This window comes from Ursus arctos, unplaced genomic scaffold, assembly GCF_023065955.2.
Source record: "Ursus arctos isolate Adak ecotype North America unplaced genomic scaffold, UrsArc2.0 scaffold_30, whole genome shotgun sequence".
Lineage (NCBI taxonomy): Eukaryota > Metazoa > Chordata > Mammalia > Carnivora > Ursidae > Ursus > Ursus arctos.
In genome coordinates this window covers 12,003,428-12,026,260 of record NW_026622986.1, presented here as the reverse complement: position 1 = coordinate 12,026,260, position 22,833 = coordinate 12,003,428, and the positions used below count along the sequence as shown (strand labels likewise).

At 37.3% G+C, this 22,833-nt stretch overlaps 1 protein-coding gene and 1 non-coding gene across 2 annotated transcripts in view; both read right to left on the bottom strand.

Moving 5' to 3' along the window:
• GPR158 (G protein-coupled receptor 158) overlaps positions 1 to 22,833 on the bottom strand; it is a 432,984-nt gene that overhangs the window by 43,837 nt on the left and 366,314 nt on the right. Inside the window, 1 exon segment of the mRNA XM_026478920.4 lies at positions 15,274 to 15,383. Coding sequence (XP_026334705.3) covers positions 15,274 to 15,383 — 110 coding nt within the window.
• On the bottom strand, positions 7,242 to 7,348 carry LOC113241411 (U6 spliceosomal RNA). Its single transcript, XR_003311573.3, has one exon. It is a non-coding gene; the product is annotated as a U6 spliceosomal RNA (small nuclear RNA).

Genomic DNA, 22,833 nt, shown 5'->3' with positions numbered 1-22,833 from the left:
TGTAATACTTCTTTACATATACTACATACCAGACCCTTATCAGATACATAATTTGCAAATATTTTCTCCTATTCTGTGGATTTTCCCTTTTTTTGCTATACAGTTTTATTAAAGTTACATTTATTTATAGAGAAAGACAAATTCCATATGATTTCACTCATATGTGGAATTTAAGGAACAAAACAGATGATCATAGGGGAAGGGAAGGAAAAATAAAATAAGATAAAAACAGGGAGGGAGGCAAATCATAAGAGGCTCTTAACTATGGGAAACAAACTGAGGGTTGCTGGAGGGGAGGTGAGTGGGGGATGGGGTAACTGGGTGATGGGCATTAAGGAGGGCACTTGAAGTAATGAGCAGTGGGTGTTGTATGCAACTGATGGATGACTAAATTCTACTCTGAAACTAATAATACAGTAGATGTTAATTAAATTAAATTTAAATAAAATTTCTTTTTTGAAAAGTTAATTTACACAGAACAAAATATACAGATTGGTGCACAAATCAATGACTTCTGATGAATGCAACAACTTATGTAACCCACAGTTCCATCAGTTCAGGAAGTTCCCGTATGCTTGTTTCAGCCAGTCTTCATCGGCGTTTGCCAAGAGACAGCTACCACTCTAATTTTTTCCCCTATAGATTAGTTTTACCTGATTTACATCTGATTTACAGATAAATAGAATTACACAGTAAGAACTGTTCTGTCTCTGCCTTGTTTTGCTTAACATGTTTTTGAGTTTTTTTTCATATTATTGTGGATAAGTAGTTAAGTTTTTGTTTTATTACTCAGGAATCTGACTTTGTATGAATTATTATAACTTGTTTATCCATTTTTCTGTTGATGGACATTGAGTTGGTTCAAGTTTGGGGCTATTATAAAGAAAGCCATCGTGATCATTCTTGCACAAGTCTGTGTGGGTATGTTTATTATTTATCTTGGGTAAATGTCCAGGACTAGAATTGCTTGATCATATAGTAAATGTATATTTAACTTTGTATGAAAATGCCAAACAGTTTTCCAAGTGGCTAAGCCATTTTTCATTTTCACTAACAATGTACGAGTGTCCCATCTGTTCCACATTCTCACTAACATTGGCGGTGTTAATCTTTTTAATTGTAGTCATTCTAGTAAATTATAAAATGGTATCTCACTGTGATTTTAATTTTACGTTCTCTAATGACTAATAATATTTAGCATATTTTATGGTCATTTGTGTGTCTTCTTTTATGAAGTGTCTGTTCAATTCTTTCTTTTTTATTGTATTGTTTGATTTTTCATAATTTGTAGAGCTTTATATATTGTGGATAAAATCCTTTGAAAGATATATATATAATGAATATTTTCTCCCAGTCTGTAACTAGCCTTTTTACCCTTTTTTAAAAAAAACTGAGGTATAATTGACAAGTAACATTATATTACTTTCAGGTATACAACATAATGATCCAATATTGGTATATCATGAAGTGATCAACACAGTAAGTCTAGTTAACCTCTGTTGCCATAAATAGTTACAAAATATTTTCTTATTATGAAGACTTTTAAGGTCTACTTTCTTAGCAACTTCCAAATATGCAATACAGTATTATTAATCATAGTCACCATGCTGTACATTATATTTCCATGACCTACTTATTTTATACCATTTGACTCCTTTCACCCATTTGCCCATCCCCCACACCTACACTTTGGCAACCACCAGTTTGTTCTCCTTATCTATGAGCGTGGTTTTTTGTTTTGTTTTGTTTGTTTTTTAGATTTCACATATAAGTGAGATCATACAGTATTGGTGTTTCTCTCTATGACTTATTTTACTTAACATAATACCCTCCAGGTCCATTCATGTCTTTTTTTTATGGCTGAATAGTATTCCATTGTATATATCTACCACAATATACCATTGTATATATCCAATTTTAAATCATTTTTATCCATTCATCCATCAGTGGACACTTAGGTTGTTTCCATATCTTGGCTATTGTAAATAATGATGCAATGAGCATGGGGTACATATATCTTTTCAAGTTTGTGTTTTGTTTTCTTCAGATAAATACCCAGAAGTGGAATTGCTGGACCATATGGTAGTTCTATTTTTAATGTTTTGAGGAACCTCCACACTGTTTTCCATAAGAATGCACCAATTTACATTCCCACCAACAGTGTAAGAGGGTTCCCTTTTCTCCATATCCTTGGCAACACTTGCTATTTCTTGTTCTTTAGTTAACAGCCATTCTAACAGGTGTGAGATAATCTTGTTGTGGTTTTGATTCAAATTTCACTGATGATTAGTGATGCTGAACATCTTTTCATGTGCCTATTGACTATTTGTATGTTTTCTCTAGAAATATGTCTATTCTACCCATTTTAAAATCAGAGATTTTTGTTATTGAGTTTTATGAGTTCTTTATATATTTTGGATATTAACTCCTTATCAGATATATGAATTGCAAATATTTTCTCCCATTTACTAGGTTGCCTTTTCATTTCATTGGTGGTTTTCTTGGCTGAGCATAAGCTTTTCATTTTGATGTAGTCCCACTTGTTTATCTTTGCTTTTATTGCCTTTGCTTTTGGAATCAGATTCAAAATCATCACCAAGACTGATAACAAGGAGCTTACTGCCTATGTTTTCTTCTAAGAGTTTCATGGCTTCAGGTCTTACATTCAAGTCTTTAATCCATTTAGAGTTAATTTTTGTGTATAGTATAAGATAGTGCTCCAGTTTCATTCTCATGCATGTGGCTGTCCAGTCTTCCCAGCACCATTTGTTGAAGAGATTATCCTTTCCCCATTGTATATTCTTGCTTCCTTTGTTGTAAATTAATTCACCACATATGAATGGGTTTATTTATGGATAGTCTTCTATTCCACTGATCTCTGTTTTGTTTTGTTTTTTTTTTTTAAGTGGGCTATATGCTGGGAGCCCAACACAGGGCCTGAACTCATAACCCTGATATCAAGACCTGAGCTGGGACAAAGAGTTGGATGCTCAACCTACTGAGCCACCCAGGTGTCCCTCTGTGTCTGTTTTCTATGCCAATGCCATACTGTTTTGATTGCTATAGCTCTGTAATATCACTTGAAATCAGGGAGCATGATGCCTCCAGCTTTGTTCTTTCCATTTGTTTGTGTCTTCTTCAATTTTCTTTCATCAATGTGTAATAGCTTTCAATGCACAGGTCTCTTGGTTACATTTATTCTCACGTATTTTATTCTTTTTTTTTTTTAAGATTTTTTATTTATTTATTTGACAGAGACAGAGTCAGCCAGTGAGAGAGGGAACACAAGCAGGGGGAGTGGGAGAGGAAGAAGCAGGCTCATAGCAGAGGAGCCTGATGTGGGGCTCGATCCCAGAATGCCGGGATCACGCCCTGAGCCGAAGGCAGATGCTTAACAGCTGTGCCACCCAGGCGCCCCGGTATTTTATTCTTTTTGATGCAATTTTAAATAGAATTATTTTCTTAATTTCTCTTTATGATAGTTTGTTATTAGTGTATAGGAATACATTAGATTTTTGTATATTGATTTTATATTCTGCAACTTTACTGAATTTATCATTAGTTCTAACAGATTTTTGGTAGTGTCTTTAGGATTTTCTGTATATATTATGTCATCTGCAAGTTGTGACAGTTTTATTTCTTCCTTTCCAATTTGGATAACTTTTATTTCTTTTTCTTGCCTTATTGTTGTGGTCAGAACTTGAAACACTATGCTGAATAAAAGTGGTAAAAGTGGGCATCCTTGGGGCTCCTGGGTGGCTCAGTTGGTTAAGCATCTGCCTTTGGCTCAGGTCATCACGCAGGATCCAGCCCCGCATCGCGTTGGGCTCTCTGCTCAGCAGGGAGCCTGCTTCTTCCTCTCACTCTGCCTGCTGCTCCCCTTGCTTGTGCACTCTCTCTCTGTGTCAAATAAATAAATAAAATCTTAAAGTAAAAAAGTGGGCATCCTTGCCTTGTTCCCGATCTTAGAGAAAAAGCTTTCAGCTTTTCACCATTGAGGACGATGCTACCTGTGGCCTTGAGATTATGTATGGCCTTTATTATGTTTAGGTACATTCCCTCTATACCTACTTAATGTTAAGAGTTTTTATCATAAATGGATGTCAAATTTGTCAAATGCTGCTTCTGCACCAATTGAAATGATATGACTTTTGCCTTCATTCTGTCACTTTATTTTTTATTGAAGGATAGTTGACACACATTATATTACTTTCAGTTGTACGACATAGTAATTTGAGAATTTCATACATTGTGCTATGATTCCTGCAAATATGTCACCATACAATGCTATTACAATATCATTGATATATTCCCTATGCTGTACCTTTTATCCCTGTAACTTATTCATTGCATAACTAGAAGCCTGTATCTCCCACTACCCTTCACTTTTTTCCCATCTTCCCACCCTCATTATTTTGTTACTTTCTTGATTGTATCCTTTGATGCACAAAAGTTTTTCATTTTGATAAAGTCCAATTTATCTAATTTGTTTCTTTTTTGTTTGTTTGTTTTTGTTTGTGCTTTGGGTTTTTCTCCAAGACTGTGAATATTTATGTTTCCTTCTAAGAGTTTTATAGTTTTAGCTCTTAAATTTATGTCTTTGATCCATTTGGAATTAATTTTTGTACATGGTGTAGAGTTAGAGGTCCAACCTCATTCTTTTGCCTAGAGAAACCTGGTATTTATGTGTGTATCTCTTCCTATGCCAGTATCACACTGTCTTGATTGCTGTAATTTTGAAGTAAGTTTTAAAATCAGGAAGTGTGAGTCTTCCAACTTTCTTCTTCTTTTTTAAGATTGTTTTGGCTATTCTGGTCCCTTTGCATTTCTATATGAATTTTAGAAACAGCCTGTCAATTTCTACAAAAAAGTCAGCTGGGATTTTAATAGGAATTAGGCTGATTCAATTTAGGAAATACAGCAATCTGAAAATACTAAGTTTTCCAAACCACGAACAAGGGATCTTTCCATTTATTTAGGTCTTCTTTAATTTCATTCCACAGTGTTTTGCAGTCTTCAGAGCACCTTTCTAGTAGTTCTTTTGTTAAACTTATTCCTACATATTTTATTTTAATGCTATTATAAATGAAAATATCCCCTTAATTTCAGTTTTAGTTTGTTGCTAGTGTGGAAAATACAACTGATTTTTGTATATTGATCTTGTATACTGCACCACTGCTAAATCTGTTTATTACGTCTACTAGTTTTTTGGTGGATTCCTTAGGATTTTCTTTACAGATCACGTCATGTGCAAATAATTTTACTTCTTTTTTCCATCTGGATATCTTTTATTTCTTTTTGGAGCTTAATTGCTCAGGTGAGAACTTCCAGGACAATGTAGAATAGAAGTAGCAAGAGTGAACATTCTTATCTTGTTCCTAATCTTAGGGGGAAAGACTTCAGTCCTTCATCATTAAGCAGATGTCAGCTGTGGATTTTTCATATTAGGATTAGGAAGTTCCCTTCCATTCCTAGTATGCTGAGTGTTTTTATCATGAGGGTGTGCTGAATTTTTGTCAAATGCTTTTTCTGCATTTGTTGAGATGATCATGTGGTTTTGTCCTTTATTATGTTAATATACATTGATTGATTTTTGTATTCATGGGCTAAATCCCACCTGGTCCTGATGTACAATTCTTTTGGTTGCTGGATTCTGTCTGAATTGAGATTTTTATGTCTATATGCATAAGAGATATTGGTCTGCAGTTTTGTTTTCTTCTGATATATTTATCTATTTTTGCTATCAGGTTAATAGTGACCTCCTACAATGAACAGGAAATGCAGTTTTAGCTATTTTTCAGAATGACTTGCAAAGACTTAGTGTTAATTCTTCTTTAAATTATTGGTATAATTCATCAGTGAAACCATCCAGGACTGGGCTGTGTGTGGTGGTGGTGGTGGGGATTTTTGATTACTAATTCAATGTCTTTATTTCTTCAGATCTATTTAGATTTTCTATTTCTTCTTTACTCAGTTTTGGTGCTTTGCTTCTATCTAGGAATTTCTAGAATAGTTGTGCTTCCTGTATTAAGTTCCTTTTTAGTTCAAATCCAGTTTTTTGGACCTGGACACACGTGAATTCTGTGTAGTGGGCATGATGGTAACTAGAGGCCAAGTGAGCCAATAGCATGTTAGAAGGTATTTCACAGGTAATACTATCTAAAATCACAAGCTTAACAATAGTCAGGTTTAAAGGAAAGTAGTCTAAATACACAAATTAAAAACCAGAGATTGTCAGATTAGACTTAAAAGAGACAAGGCCCAACTATAAACTTCCTCAAGAAATGCATTTTAAATATAAAACAAAAGGTTTAAAGTTAGAGTAATGGGAAAAAAAGATATCACATGCTAACATTAATCAAAAGAAATCAGAAGTAGTTATATTAATATCAGACAAAGTAAATTTCAGAGCAAAGAATATTATCAGGGACAATGAAGGTCATTTCATCAAGGAGTCAGTTCTTTATCATTATGAATAGGACATGAGTCTATGTCCTATAAATAGGACCTAACAACTCCAAATGTTTATGTATCTAAGAGCAGATCTTCAAAATATATGAAGCAAAAACTGAAAGAACTATGAGGAGAAACAGGCAAATATGAAATTTCCAACTACTCTCAATACAACAAGTAGAGATAAATTAATAAGGATATAAAAAACTTGAACGAAATTATTGAACAACCATCAAACCACAGAAGACAAGTGCTCATGGAACACCTTCCAAGATAGATTATATTCTGGGCCATAAAGCGAGTCTCAATAAATTTAAGAGGATTCAAGTCATACGAGGTATGTGCTTCGAACACAACAGAATTAAATTAGAAGTCAAAAACAAAGATTTATGGAAAATCCCTCAAATATGTGCACACTAAATAACACTTCTAAATAATTTGTGAATCAAAGAGTAACTCAAATTAGAAATTATTTTGAACTGAATGAAAACGTAAACACAACTCAGGTATTTTGGACTGGACATGTGTAAATGCTAGGGAACGGGCAGCAGAGTAAACGGAGGCCAGGGGAACTGATGGTGCGACAGAAAAGACACGGGTGTGTCCATCCAATAACGCAAGCCATGCCCCTGTCTCTGAGCCTGACAACAGCAGCCGGGGATGGCAGTAAAAGGCTTGCAGAAGCAGATTGTCTCATTGTGGCCTTTCCTTCTTTCTCTCCTCCCTCCGTCCCTCCCTTCCTTCCTTTCTGTTTAAGTTAATATATTTATTACAGCAGGTTTTTAGTCAAAAATATGGAATGCTTCACGAATCTGCATGTCATCCTTGCGCAGGGGCCATGCTAACCTTTTCTGTGTTGTTCCAGTTTTACTATATGTGCTGCTGAAGTGAACGCTCACTATAGCCTTTAAAGCCTGGCTGCCCTTCTTTTTGCCACACGAATGAATTAATCTCATTTGCACTTATTCTCTTCTATCTACTTCACATGAGGAAAAGAAACATTTCCACTTGAGGGCATACAGGATTTGTTATTTTCTTTCTTTCTTTTTTTTTTTTTTTGTTAAAGATTTTATTTATTTATTCGACAGAGATAGAGACAGCCAGCGAGAGAGGGAACACAAGCAGGGGAGAGGAAGAAGCAGGCTCATAGCAGAGGAGCCTGATGTGGGGCTCGATCCCATGACACCGGGATCACGCCCTGAGCCGAAGGCAGACGCTTAAACGCTGTGCCACCCAGGCGCCCCAGGATTTGTTATTTTCTAATGAAGTACATTAGAATAAAGTATTTATCGACTATAGTCTGAGAAATACTAATTCTGAATTACCAGATGGGTTTATATTCAAAATTTTAAAGTTGATTCACACACACACACACACGCACGCATATACAAGTCAAAACCATATAATCCAGGCAATAAAAAAAAATCCCATGTTTCTGATGTGCTGAACAGCCCCCAAACTATATATATCAAGTCAAACCTATTTCCAGAAATCTTGACATAAAATGTTGATGCTGTGACTAGAAACTGGAGCATGTATATATATAGAAAAAACAAAAAGAGAAGTTTAATATTGAAAAGCTTTGAATGTAGATGTTATAAAATAAAGTGTATTTCAAAATTATGTGTCACAAAACAAGTAGGACATCTGATGTCAGACAAAACAAGTAAAGCTTTAAGTCTCTTCAGTTTTCTGAGTGAGATATATTCCCATTTTATTCCTGTCTCATGTTTAATATATTCTGAAAAGTAGAACAATTAAAAAATGAATTTTGCTTTTATTTCTAATTGTATTAAAAAGTTACTCATTGATGTTTTAAAGGTCCTGCATGAATATAGACCTCCAGTTAATAAAAGACATCTTTTATCAATATGCTTGTATTTCCCAAATCTTTCACTTCCCGTAAGTAGATTAAATTGAACATACTAATTCATAAATGAAGCTATTCAAGCCAGCCACACTTAATTAGCTTCTGAGAGTGACAAGAATATACCAATATAATTAACAATATTTAGGGTCATTCAGCTGGGGTCCTACAGGAAGCTAGATAGGGCAGTGTGAAGTCATTAAAAGGGCCAGGGTGGGGAGGAATGAGCAGAGGGAATGGTCTTATCTGCGAGTTAGAGATTTTATAATCAAAGAGTAATTCACTGGAGCTTAGGAGATTCTGTTTTCCTGGTTTCTAGGGAGCCATCCATAAGGACTAGCGGTATGCGAAGTCCCATAGGACTCAGACTCGGGCAGCTCCGGACAGATGATGAGTATGCCAACAAAGGGGAGATGAGTACAGGAAGGAGATGTGACAGGGCCCACTTTGCTTATTTCTCAGGTTTCAAGGGCCTCTCTTCTTCTAGGTCCTTCCTAACATATGAGTGATCCGAATGACAGAAATGTAGTGCCTGCAAAACTACGGTGTGTAACTGCACACTTTCGGAAAGTTAATTAGACACAGGATAGCACACAAATTGTTCTGTGCATTAGCACGAGTTGTTATGGTGCATTTCAGGCCAATGCTTCCTGAATTAATGAAATTATGAAGTGAATTTCTATTGTTACGAGCCAAATGACTTTTGATCATTCCTGTTTCATTGAAAATAATTTAAAATTGTAAAAATATCTCCAGGGAAATTGTTTAAATCTTAATACCACAAAGCCTAGGCTGGCACTTAATGAACTAAGAAACTGGAAAAGAGAAGGTCAAATTATTTACTAATCTATTTTTTCCTTCAAATCTCTTAAAATGCCAGTAATAGAGATAGTTCCAGAACATAAATTTAAAACCTTTATTTTCTAAATTGTCATCCCAAACATGTCACTCTTCCATAGGGCATCTAGGTTTTTTTTTAGTGTATGAAAAGTATGGGTGTATGAGGTAAGGTTCTGATATTTTGTAATTTACCCCTGAAGCTAAGTAACTTTCTTTGGCTTTGGAACTTGCTTAGCTACCTATTGACAAAGATTCTCTCCTTAATCAAATTTCCCAGCCAGGCTCCTCTGAGTCTTCTCCTCGACTGGGCCCAACCTTTGGACTTTCCTTGTCTTTCCATTGCCCGATTGTAGCAAGAATCTTACTAAGTCAGCTTAGTGAGAATCTCCCATCTTTGATATCTGAGACCATCTTGGCCTGCCTTTTGCGAGACTCCTGTCAAGTTGGTTTAGCCAGAAATTCTCCTTTGCCTCTGATGCTTTCTCTTAGTAGTTTTCCATCCACTGAACCACACCCTGCTCCTTAACTGTAAATCCCCACGCTTCCTTTATGAATTCTGAGTTGAACCCAATCTCTCTCCCTGGCTGTGAAAACTGCAAGTTGTTGTGCCCATGAATAAAGTCTGTCTTACCATTCTTTAACAAGTGTCAGAATAATTTTTCTTCATTGACAATGTCAGGACAGTACTCTGACAGGGAAAGAGAGCTTCCTCAGAAGCTTATGAATGAGTCTCTCTTCTCTGGGACAATATGGTTCTTAAGAAATGTCACTATGAGTAATTCTTCACTTGAAGTTATTCCTACATCCAGATCGGCAGCCAGAAAAGATCATCAATCACAGTGAGCTCAGCAGAAAGGAGGACCTGAAATCCCCATCTTTACCACCATCCATATGGCAAACTCTTCCCATTTTCTAGTCAAAACTAATGTCCACGGCTACATGTTCAAAGGACGTGTTCTTGATACGTTATTTTGGCTGAGGTGGGCAACTGGCTAAAACCATTTTGAAACTGTGCCATGTCCAAACCCCTATGGGCCATGATTTGGGACCTTAAACATCATTCATCTGTGAGCTGGGGTAAATGCAAGATTTTTAGAACACTCTTGTGTATGCCCATAGGCATTTTGCTCAGCCACCCAAGAACAAAGGTTGTTACTGTTCTGGCTTTCATAAATGAGGGCTCACCGACACCCCGCTAAGGCAAATCTGCAGCTAATATACAGTCTAATGTGCTGAGTCTCTATCTCAAATTGCCTGCCAGCCAGTGGTTCTCATAAGTTAAGCTAAGAAGGCAACCTTCATTTTGTTACAAGCTCTTAGCATCTCTAGACAGTCCTAACTTGCTTTTCTTTCTTTTTTTCCCCAAAAATTTAAGGTATCTTACTGTATTTTATGTATCTTTATAAAGAATACATAAAATAAATAAGTATAGGTACCTTCCAGTCACTTTTTAAAATTTACGAGGAAACAACCAAAAAAATAAAAAAGAAAACATAAAACCTTCCCACAAAGTGTAAATATTTGGTACTAATGAGCACAGTAGAGAAAACTGCTACGTATTGTGTTGTATCTAGAGCAAGGAATACTGAATAATGTATGAAATGAAAATCCCTAGTCCAGAGCCAGAAGTAGGCTTTTTTACAGCTTGCTTAAATATTCATTTTAAATATAGTAAAAAAAAGTCTTTTGTTTTTTTTTCTTGATTAGCCTTGGAAAAAGGAAAAAGACAATTTGTTTTCAGAAGCCATATTACAGGGAATAGGAAAATGTTCTTGGAGCATTAAATTTCTTAATCTCTCTCCACCTCCTTTCATTTAAAACATTTCCTCATTTTGCCTCTTGAAAATAGACTCAGCTTTTCTGAACCTAGAGATATTATTGCCTTACCAATTTTCTTAAACAAACAACTTAGCAAGTATTCTGTGAACCCGCACAACCACACAAAGAACTAGATGTTCTTGTAGATCTGTCCTGTATCTCATGTCCCAAGTCAAACATCTGTATGGTTACTTAAGGAAACTCCTCTTTATAAATGAACCTTCTTCATTTTTCCTACTTCAGCTCTATTTTCTCTTTGATCCATATTAGGAGAGCTAAAACCTGTACCATTCGTCCTTCTTTTTCCAAAAAGGAACAGCCTCAGTTTCAAATAAATTGCACCGCATGAATGGCCTGCCAATGAGGTGGGGCAGTGGGACTGGCTTGCCCTAGGGTGTAAGTAACAAAGGGACCCATTTGCCTGTAGCGAACTTAGGGCAATAATAAAGACAACGAAAAGTTGGTCTGCTTTTTATCACCATCATGTGCTAGTGATTCTAAATGTCGGTGATAAAAGATGGCTCCATGAAGAGGCAAACCACTCTCACCTTACCCCCAACTTGTTACACCCCTATATTGCACTGTTAATAAATTAAAATGCTCTTCTGCAATTTTCCTTTGGACAGGCACGGTAGTCTCTGACTGTATAATTCTCAAATACAGGGAGAGACCACTAAATTAAAAAGTGGAAGATTTGGTAAAAGTGGATGAAACCTTCAAGTTCCCTCCCAGGCTAATAGTATCATTTCTGTGACAGCATGAGATCCTGTTCCTTTTTCATATTTGTGTCAAGTTTTCAGGGCTACTGGAATTCTGTAAACACTACCATCAATCAGAGAGAAACCAGGAGATGGAGAAAGAAATGTTCCATAATTTTACTAAGCCTTGAGGGAAATGACTGAAATAAAACAAAAACTCAGGTCTTTCTTGCCTGTCCTATTCCCAAGGGACTTTAACAGTCACTTTATGTATCTGTACTGATAATTTCCTTAGAATTTTCTGCCTAGAAGGTAGGATTTACTTTTTGGAAAAAAATCTTGAAATAAAAAATGAAGTTTTTATGAAAATGATATATGGCATTCACCATGCTATCTTGATACCTCAATCTATCTTGGGTCAGGTCCTCTAAAGCCTAGTTCTGTGCCTTTCTCCATATTTTTCCAATGAATTTCCTTATTGGTTAATTCAGCCGTAGAAGCCCCAGCCCCTTGATATATTTACACATATTCCAGTCATGTTTAGCCTTTACAACAACTTTACAGGTGAGGTGAGAAAACTGATTTTCAGATGTTAAAATAATTTGTTCTTGGTTGTACAAATAGTTAATGTCAAAACTGAAATTTGAATTTGGATTTGTTAGGATTTATGCTTTTCCTCTTTTTTTATTTTTTTAAAGAGTTTTTATTTACTTGTTTGAGAGAAAGAGAGAGAGAGACAGTAAGCAAAAGTGCACAAGCTGGGTGGGGGGGGGCAGCAGAGGGAGAGGGAGATGCAGACTGACTCCCCACTGAGCAAGGAGCCCAACACAGGGCTTGATCCCAGGACCCTGAGATCACGACCTGAGCCAAAAGCAGATGCTTACCCAACTGAGCCACCCAGGCGCCCCTTTATGTCTTTCCTCTTTATCATGTTATTACCAAATCTTAGAAGTCCACATGTTGCTTAAATCTAAAAGATATCAACCAAAGACACCCATGGCAGCTGCATTCACTATAACCATCCGCCCACTCACTTAACAAATACCTAAATATATAAATATAGGCACCATGAACAACTAAGAATGGGGAACATGAAACTGGTTCAGCCAGTCACTTCCAGTGAGTTATTCACATTCCTCTGGGATGCTAATTATTCAGTTTTATAGACTGAAACAATATTGGAATTGGTTAAATTTAAGCAATATGAAAAAAAACCAGAATATAATATAAAGCCATATGGTTCAGACAGGATAAGAATAATTCAGCTCATTAAATTAGAAACAGTTTCTACTTGATTTAAACCTTCAGTGGTAACTCTTCGATACAATGACTTCTAAAGACATACGGAAAATAGCTCTAAGTCCAGTCTTTGAAATAAATGAAAGAATGACGGACTAGTTTCTCAAATTCCAATCATTTGCATACCACACTCAAGATTTCTGCCTAAGTCTGCACACTAGCTATATACTCTTTAAATCAATTTCTATTTAAAATATTTTAAAGGAAACTTTATATTGCTACTTTAAATGAAAAACTGATAATACAGAAAGAGAAAGTAACTATAGAAATACAGTGAGACGGTCAGTAAGTTATATCAAGGTAGCATTGCAATGGAAAGCTCTGAGCCTGAAGCTCGACGTGCTCTTTGTTGCAAAGGGAGATTAGCAAGTGCTTGGCAGGTGTTAGAGACCTACTAGTTCCACACTAATTTTTCTCTTGGAAATAATCAGAAGGATGGACAGAATGTCTGAACGGAAGTAATTTTCTTATTACGTGATTCAGTGCTATTTACTACTGTGTTTGTATCCCACCAAACAACCTCTTGCAGACCACGGAGTTATATGTTCTAGACATGTGGGGACCTCCAGTGAGTCAGGGGACTGTGAATGCATTACGCGTGGAGAGAACTGTTGGAAGCAGCTTCTAAGTCTGCATCTGACATTTTTATTCATTCAACCAACGACTAAGACGTACTAAACACCTCCCATGTATCAGTCATTGTGCTAAGGGCAGGGGATTCAATAGTAAGACCCTCACTTCGAAGAGAAAGTAAATTAGGTAAAAATGAAGAAGATAATTAAATAAACAAACTGTATTATATAATAGAGGACCCAAGAGATGCTAAGTGCTAGACTCATAGGGAGAGGGATCATTTTTAAATCTCAAGAGGTCACCCATTCTCTCAGGATTTCTAGAAGCCTTATTGTCTGTTACAGGCTGCCAATGATTACTCACTTCCTTTGGTGAACAATGGTTGAAAATAGCTATCGTGTAAGGAATGGAAACCGGAAGATACTTGAAGACTACAAAGACATAAGAGCAAAGTGTGCCGTGATGTGGAAAGAATAAAATGAATGTCAGAAAGAACATTAGAGATTGGTCTAATCTTTTCCTTTTATAGAAAATAGAAGTCTATGATTTCCAAGAGTTAGAGGCTGAAATGAGATTTAAGCTGGATCTCCTGACATCCAGTCCAATGTTCCTTGTACTACAGGACATACATAAGAAAGGAACCTTGAGAGTTAAGGATATCTATGTTTATTTCAAAAAGATACTCTGGAGCATTCCCAGTAAATAAGTACCAATGAAACAAAGCAAACAAAACAAAACAAGAACCCGAAAAAGAAATTGAGATCCTTGTGTAGTAGACAGTAAAATGATCACATTTTAAGAAAGATTGAAAGGGAAATATTTAAAGACAAATATAACACATGTTATGGCTCTAAGATAAACTGTTGCCTGAGCCATATTAAAATACTTTTATTGAGAAACATGATCACATTAGCATGGAAGTATGAATGGCTTACTATGGTTATAAAAACAACTTTAAAGCTAATCAGCATAAAGGGTTTCCTCTATAGAGTTGCAGTTTTATTGTGAGGGAGAAATTACATTCTCTCTCCAGTGGTCTTTGGCACCACTGCATTGAGAGAGCTTGGGAATAAGAGGCACTGGAAAGCCCTTTGGGATAGGTAATGTACTATATGTCTCTTTCTTCTGCATACTTATCATATACATTAAGAAAAGCAGGTGGTTTTGAAAGTATAAGAGGATTTACCCCATTGTCTAATTTACAAAGTTGATAATCATTAGAGCACTCTGGTTAAGGAGGAAAGTCAAGAACACTATTTTTTTGAACTTCACCCATTGAATATCAGCAGGATTACCCTGGGGCATGTAATTTATGAATGAAGAACAGTAGTCTCTGTCAAGTCAGAGGACTGCCGCATTTTACTATATAAGGATTCTTTGGGAGCTCTGGACCTGGATTTTTAGCTGTATTGCCTTTGTATTCTTTCCTGCTGTTAGCTAGGAAACAGTCTCTTGCATTCATCCTAAACTATTTTTTATTCAGAATTAAATTTTCCATACCCAGTGGTATATTTTATTGAAATACGTTGTTCAAATTCAGTTGTATTAAAGATTTTCCTAGAGAATCCTAATGATGTTGCCTTGAAAATGAAAAAAATATGTATTGTCTGGCTGTCTAATTCTTGAAATTAAACCATTTAAGTGGCTGACCCAGCTTGCAATAACATGCTAAGCCAAACACTTTGATCCTCCCACGGGAATGAAAACTAGTGAAATACAATATACCTGTGAAGCTTGAGAGTGACAGTTCCATAAACAGTTGCAAAACCGAGAAGACGGACCCATCTGAGGAGAATACAGCGAAATGTGCTTGGCTCAAAGTACAAAATAACAACCTGTGGGATGAGAACAGAAAGAAAGAGACCTTCAGGATCAACTGATGACCCACAGATTAAAATCAATATTTCACATATGAATTTTGACATAAGCACACATCCTTTTGAATAAAACTTTAAAATATTATTTTGATCATTCATGGGCCAAATCAAAAGACTACGGTCTCCCTATTGCTTTCAAATCAAACCTAAGTTCTTTACTTTTATTTTATTTTTATTTTTAATTTCTTATTATGTTATGTTAGTCACCATACAGTACATCATTAGTTTTTGATGTAGTGTTCCATGATTCATCGTTTGCATATAACACCCAGTGCTCCATGCAGTACGTGCCCTCCTTAATACCCACCACCGGCCTATCCTGATCCCCCACCCCTCTCCCCTCTAAAGCCCTCAGTTTGTTAATTCTGACTTTCAGGAGTTTCTATCAATTGTCTCTAAGCCTGTGGCACATTCAAACTTAACTCCCTTTATTTCCCCAGATGGGCCAGCCGGGCTGTCCTCCATTGTCAAACTCCACTGGAGCCTTGCTGACAGCCCCCCCACCCCCACTTCCAGACCCTTCCCCTGTCTGCACCAGCCCTGAGAGGATTATCCTGTACTGTACTCCCCTGCCAACCTACCACTTAGCACCTGGCTCAACTGCCTCCCTAACTCTTCTCTTCTCACGCCAGAGTGCTCACTGAGCAAATATTAATTAAGCATATACCATGAGCCAGATACTATACTAGATGCTGTAGATAGAAAGGCCAATAAGAAAGAGAAGAGAGGGGCGCCTGGGTGGCAAAGTGGTTAAGCGTCTGCCTTCAGCTCAGGGCGTGATCCCGGCGTTACCGGATCGAGTCCCACATCAGGCTCTTCCGCTTTGAGCCTGCTTCTTCCTCTCCCACTCCCCCTGCTTGTGTTCCCTCTCTCGCTGGCTGTCTCTCTCTGTCGAATAAATAAATAAAATCTTTAAAAAAAAAAAAAAAGAAAGAGAAGAGAGACCTGTAAAAGAGGAATTGCATTCAAGTGGCACAGGTGCTATGATAAACATCTGACAGGTTCATTGGGACACAAAGGAACAAGTGGTCAATTCCAGCAGGGGTGGGGGCAGTCAAAAGGCATGTGCAAGGCACTGTATGTGTTACCTTTCATATGCTACTGGTGGGTTTGAACAAGCCCTCATAGGATAGGAATTGGTTTGGCCTTGCTTAAGAAATCTAAAGAATAAATGCTGTTGAAGAATGTGGACTTAAACTCTTATGCTGGAGTAGCAGGCCTGAACTGATTTTGCTGAGAACAAGGTCATCATAACAGAAAACTATGCTCACTCCTAAAACCCTGTGTGTTATTTTAGGTTTTGTTTTGTTTTTTTTTTATCCCAAAGACATAAATATTGGAACCATAAAACATAGCTGGGTGACATGGGGTGGGTGCTGACATCTTCTTGCTGATATCTTACAAACGGAGCCCCACTCTCCAACAGTGCCAGGAATGACATTACCGACAACTCCCTGATGGTATTTCTCAAATCGTTCTACTGTATAAAGATATTAAACTAGGTCCTTTAAATACCATTATAATTAAATTCTCAAGGAGTGGAAAAAAAGGCTGCTATTAAGAAGAAATCAAAGGAAGGTAAGAATAGGTGTGGCTAGGAGATAATGTTGCTTTGTGTATATGTGATATTTGTCCTTAATTTTCTAATTCACTAGGTCTATGCTGACGATGCAGATAAAGATGTGATTTTAAAATTCAGTCTACCAGGAAAGCGTTTGGAGTCATCCAAAAACTGACATAAAACATTTCCTTTATTTATTATTTTCACAAAACAAGTTAAAATTCTGCAAATGTGTGTTTTAGGTTTACTCATGTATTTTAGAAATAGTTCCTTTACACAAGGGTCTGGCAGCAATTACAAGTTCTGCAAAATAAGCTGCATTGTTTAGTAAGGAATCTGAGCTGAAGGAAGAAGGGAAAATTTACGGGAAAAGAAACAAATGGAGAAAACTTGGTAGAAGAGTAAGGGATTAGGGGATATGTGTTCCTTCTTATGACAGAGAGAAATGACAGATTAGCAATGAGTGAGAGAGGGACCTAAAGTCTAGAACATACAAAATCTCAAATATTTCCACCAGAAATAGCTTTAGAGATTATTCTAGCACAGTGGATTCTTGGAATCTACAAAATCCTGTGACTTATTACAAAGCTTTCCATTGCACACCGGACGATGATTAAGAGCATGAATAAGCAAAGGTGAAGAATGTAAGACAGAAGTCTGCATATTTGGAGGAAAGAGTTGTTCTTGAATTGTTCAGGAGCTACTGTTATAGCTTCAAACTTTTATTTCACAGATGAAGAATTTGAGGGCTTGTTACTGTAAATGAAAGATTGGGTTGGTCAGCAATAAATGAAAGAATAATAGTCAATTTTTTTCAACATCCATGGACGAGGCATAAGCTTAAAAAATAATAGAAAATGAAATTCCAGTGAACTTAATAAAATACATTATTAGAAACAGTTCAGCAAACAGTGAAGTAGAACTCCTAATTTTGGAGTGTGGTGATGGGAGAATCCAGGCTCTGTATCCAATCTCCCTGGGTTCCAATCCTGGCTCTGTTTTTCACTAGTGTGACTTTGACAAATTATTTAACATTGCCTTGCTCTGCCTCAGTTCCCCCATCTTTACGATGAACACAACACTAACACTTCCACATAGGACTGTTTTGAAGTCTGAATGTGATAAACATAGCGCCTGGTACATAAGGCATTCAATAAATTGTGGCTAATATATTAAGAGAGCTGATTTATGTATACTTTGTTATAAAAGTTACCATTCTCACTGTAGTATAATTACATCTTATCTCAGTGAATTCTTTTCTGATTATTCTGGTTACTCCCTTTGAATTCCGATAGTCACTTTTTGACTATACACTTTTTTTTACTTTACCATATACCATAGTTAACTGTGTGGGTATTCCCCTGAATCAGATGTAAAACCAAAGAACACATGCTTCTCCATATATTCTGTATGCTTCACACATAGAAAATTTAAATATATTAAATATTTGGTCAGTGATCAATTTTAGCTAATTTAACAAAGAAAATGCTATCTTTAAAATAAACTATGTGAAAAGTCCAATTAGGATTCACTAATCGTTGTGATTCTAATTCGCTCATTCACTATTTATTTAGTCTGCAATTTAGAAGCCATTGTAACAAATCAGATGTGGATTAGGTCCTCAAGTTATAGTTTAGAAGAGTGGATGCTCCGTGTACATGATAAAAATAATGGCTTGATCATACCAAATATTTACACAGCACTATTACTACACACAAATTTAAGCATTTTTACAGTATTTACTTATTTAATCCCCACAATACCTTATACAGTAGGAATGTTTATTTTACAAAGGAGGAATAATGCACAGAGAATTTAGGAGATGTGCTCAGCGTCGCACAGCCAGGAAAGGTCAGGGCTGGGATCTGATTCAGGCAGTTGAGTTCCAGAGTTCACAGCTTGCCTCTCTAAATAGTTCTACCGCATGGGAGACGTGATCGATGCTATTATGCTGTGAATTGAATCATATTGCGGATTCAGAGAAAAGAGGAATTACTCTCAGTGGAAACAAGTGAAGTTATCATAGGAGGGTTCACATCTGAGTACGGACCTGGTGGAGGAAGGGTTTAAGTATGTAAGCAAAAGGAAAGCGGGAAGGAGCCCAAGACAAAGGCCTGGTTGTGAGAAAGCTTCAAGAGTATGGAGTATGTGGTTATGGACAGGAAGACATAAAGGGGAGCACTAAAAATCAAGCTTTAAAACAGAGATGGGACCAGTTCACTGTAAACTTTAAATAAAAGGGTGAGGAATTCAGATTTTATTCTGTGACCAAACATATGATGAAACGTCTTTAAACTGAGATCAGAAGTGTGTTCCAGGGAGTTAATCTGGCAGCACCACACGAGATGACTGGATGCTACGGAAGGGGAAGGTACTGAAGGTGAGAAGGCCAGTTGGGAGACATCAAAACAAAACAAACGAATTCATCATCCTCCTCACCAAACCTTTTCCTTTTCTTATTCTTATTTCAGCATTGCCTTTACTCTAGTCCCCAAATGCTTCTGCTTCCTTCACTGTCTTGTGTAGAACCTTTCATTGGTTCCCAGGGTTCTTATGAAAAAGTCTAAATTATTATTATTATTATTATTTAAATATTTTATTTATTTGCAAGAGAGAGACATGGCGAGAGAGAGAGAGAGAGAGCACAAGCTGGGGGAGTGGGAGAGGGAGAAGCAGGGTCCCTGCTGAGCGGGGAGCCTGACGACGCAGGGCTGTATCCCAGGACCTGGGATCATGACCTAAGCTAAAGGCAGACGCTTAAAGACTGAGCCACCCAGGTGCTCCGCTTTATTATTATAATTTTTTTATAAGACTTTATTTATTTATTTAGAGAGAGAGGGAGAGAGCATGTGCACATGTGCATGGGGGAGGAGCGGGGGGAGGGAGAGGGAGAGAGAGAGAATCCCAAGCAGACTCCACACTGAGTGCAGAGCCCAACTTGGGGCCCGATCTCATGGCTCAGAGATCATGACCCGAACCAAAATCAAGAGTCGGATGCTTAACCAACTGAGCCACCCAGGTGTCCCAAAACTCTAAATTATTTAGGATGATAGATACCAGCTTACTTCTATTACATCATTACTTTCCACCTACCCAAACCTTCCAATCCTTGCATCTGCTGTACCTTCTGACTGGATGTTCCTTATCCAGTCCATGCCTCACCTGTACCTGGCTTACTCCTATTCACCTTTCAGGCTTCACTCTGAATCTCTCTTCCTCTAGGAAGAGGAAGCGCTCTCTGTGGCTTAGCACACCGTCCCTACCCGATCACAGCCCTGGATCCACAGCACTGCATTAGATTTGTTGGCTTAATGACAACCACGTTTATTGTGTTCAATTCTGTAATACTGGCACTAACTAAAGTCCGGGCACACAGAAAGTGCTCATAAATATGTGTTGAATGAAAGGAAAAATACAGCTGTAGGAAAACGGTAAAGTAGTCTATAACTGCTGCAGTGAGAATGGGAATTCAGGCACTCAGAGAACAGAGGAAAGAACATGCTGAATCAAGAAAATTGGGCAGCTGATTATTTGTCGAGGCAAAAGTGAATAAAGTGTCAAAAATAATGTGAAGATTTTAAGCCTGGGTGACTGGAAGGATGATTGTGTTTAGAAAGAAACAGATTAAAAAAAAAAGATGCATCAGTCTGGGTATAACTGTGCTAGCTCTGCTTAGAACCCTCCTCACCCCACTTCATCCTTCATGTCTCAGCTCAGAGTGGGCACTCCCTGGACTGAGTCAGGTTTCCATCTCATCTGCACACTATTTACTTGTATTGAATTTGAGCTTTCCTTCATTATACTTAGCAACTCTATTTTGATATAATTGTTTCTGTAATTCATTTGTTAAATGTGTCTACTAGCTAGTTTGTAAGATGCACGAGGGCAGGGATTATAACTATCTTACTCATTGCATACCCATTCCCTAGTATTGTACCTGGCAACAGTAGGTAACCAATCGTAGGTAACCAAGGAAACAAATTTTAAAAAGGAAGGGAGGGAGGGAAGGGGAGGGAAAGGAAGGAAGGAGAAAAGATGGTAAGTTTATTTTTTGATATATTGAGTGTAAGTTGTCCATACAACATCTAACCCAGATCTAGTTTTTTAGTAGTTAATATACTCCGTAATGAGAACGGGAGAAAAAAAAGATGAGGAAGTTTCAGTGTTTTTTAAATCCCAATACTTCACCTTTTCTTGTTAAATATAATGTATATAAATGTATAGATTAACAAATTATTGTAAGTACCCTTCCCAAATTACAAATTAATGACAAGTTTTACAACAAACCTTCATAAAGGAAGAACTGGAGAAAACCTAAGCCACGGGGCTGAAGAATTTATGAATGATGATGATAGTACAAACAGCTGCCATTTTATGTAGCTTTCATAATAGCTGCCTGTGCCTCCACACACTCATCACCATGAGAGACATCACTGAAGGTCCAGGTATACTTTATTATTCCCATTTTATTTTTTAAAAATATTTTATTTATTTGACAGAGAGAGAAAGAGAGAGCACAAGTAGGTGGAGCGGCAGGCAGAGGGAAAGAGAGAAGCAGATCCCCCTCCCTGCCCGCCCCTCCCTGCCCCCCCCCCCCAGCAAGGAGCCCAATGTGGGACTCAATCCCAGGACCCCGGGATCATGACCTGAGCCGAAGGCAGATGCTTAACTGACTAAGTCACGCAGGTGCCCCTATTATTCCCATTTTAAAGATAAAGAGACTGAACTTTAATGGGGTTACCTAATTTGCCCCTGGTTATAAAAGATTATGTTTTTCAACCAGAGCCCACGAGAAGTTCCTCTACTAGAACAACTGCCTGAGGTACATTTTCAAAGTACATATTTCAAGAGAAAATTTTCCCTGTTCTCTTTCCAGTACTAGAGGCTAATGACAGGCATAAAGATATTTAGTGTGTAAAAAGCAGGACACAGGTGTACCACGTCCGTCACCAAGGCCTTAAGGACCCAAGATCATGCGAAAGTGCTGGATGCATGAGCATAGGGTATAGACTGTAAGCAGTTTTAGGACGGCAGGGTGAGAGAAAGAGAGACCCTCTGTATATTTTAAGGACTTGGTTCTTCAACACTGGAAGTTTTTTCAGATGCTTACAAAATTCAATCAGCTGATCTCAGTGGTGGGATACTCTAGGCATTCCGTTTTTAAAAAGCACTGCTGTCTTGGAAATGGCCTTCCAAGCATTCCCTTCATTACAAACAAATCTGCACAGATTATATACCCATTTCATCAAATATGAATTTTTTTTTTTTTTTAGCTAGTTTTGAAGTCAGCTTGATTGCCTATACTCTTTGGATACTGAACACAGCTAATGGGGAAGAAAAGAGAACCACAAGAGAAAAGAATATTAGGCTTTCCAAATATGTACAAAATAGAAGAACATTTTTAAATAGAATAACTTTCTTTTGCAAATATAGACACACCAGAGATAGAAAATTAACCTCTGCTGTGTCGGCTCAGTAGATGCGAGGCCCAGTGCTTTCAGAAGAGGAATGCTGTGAAGGTAAAATGGTCAGAAGCTAGCAAAGGCCAATGCTCTTCCCAGAGCTCTGAGAGTAAAAGGTGTGAAGCTTTAGGCCTGACATTTTAAGGATCTGAGCAAGTTTCCTAATAGCGTGGGACACAGCAGTTCTATTTTCTTAACTGACTCGTCGAGTGTTATTTGCTTCAGTTCAGTGAACTTGGTTCTGAATGAAACCACTTGTACAGGTGAGTGAGGTGCAATGTGCTTTACTGTTGTGTTAGTGGGGCGTGTAGGAACAGTGTTATTTACAAAAAAAGATTACTGGGTAATGGGAGCACAGTGACAGCTGCCCGTGACAAGACCTTTG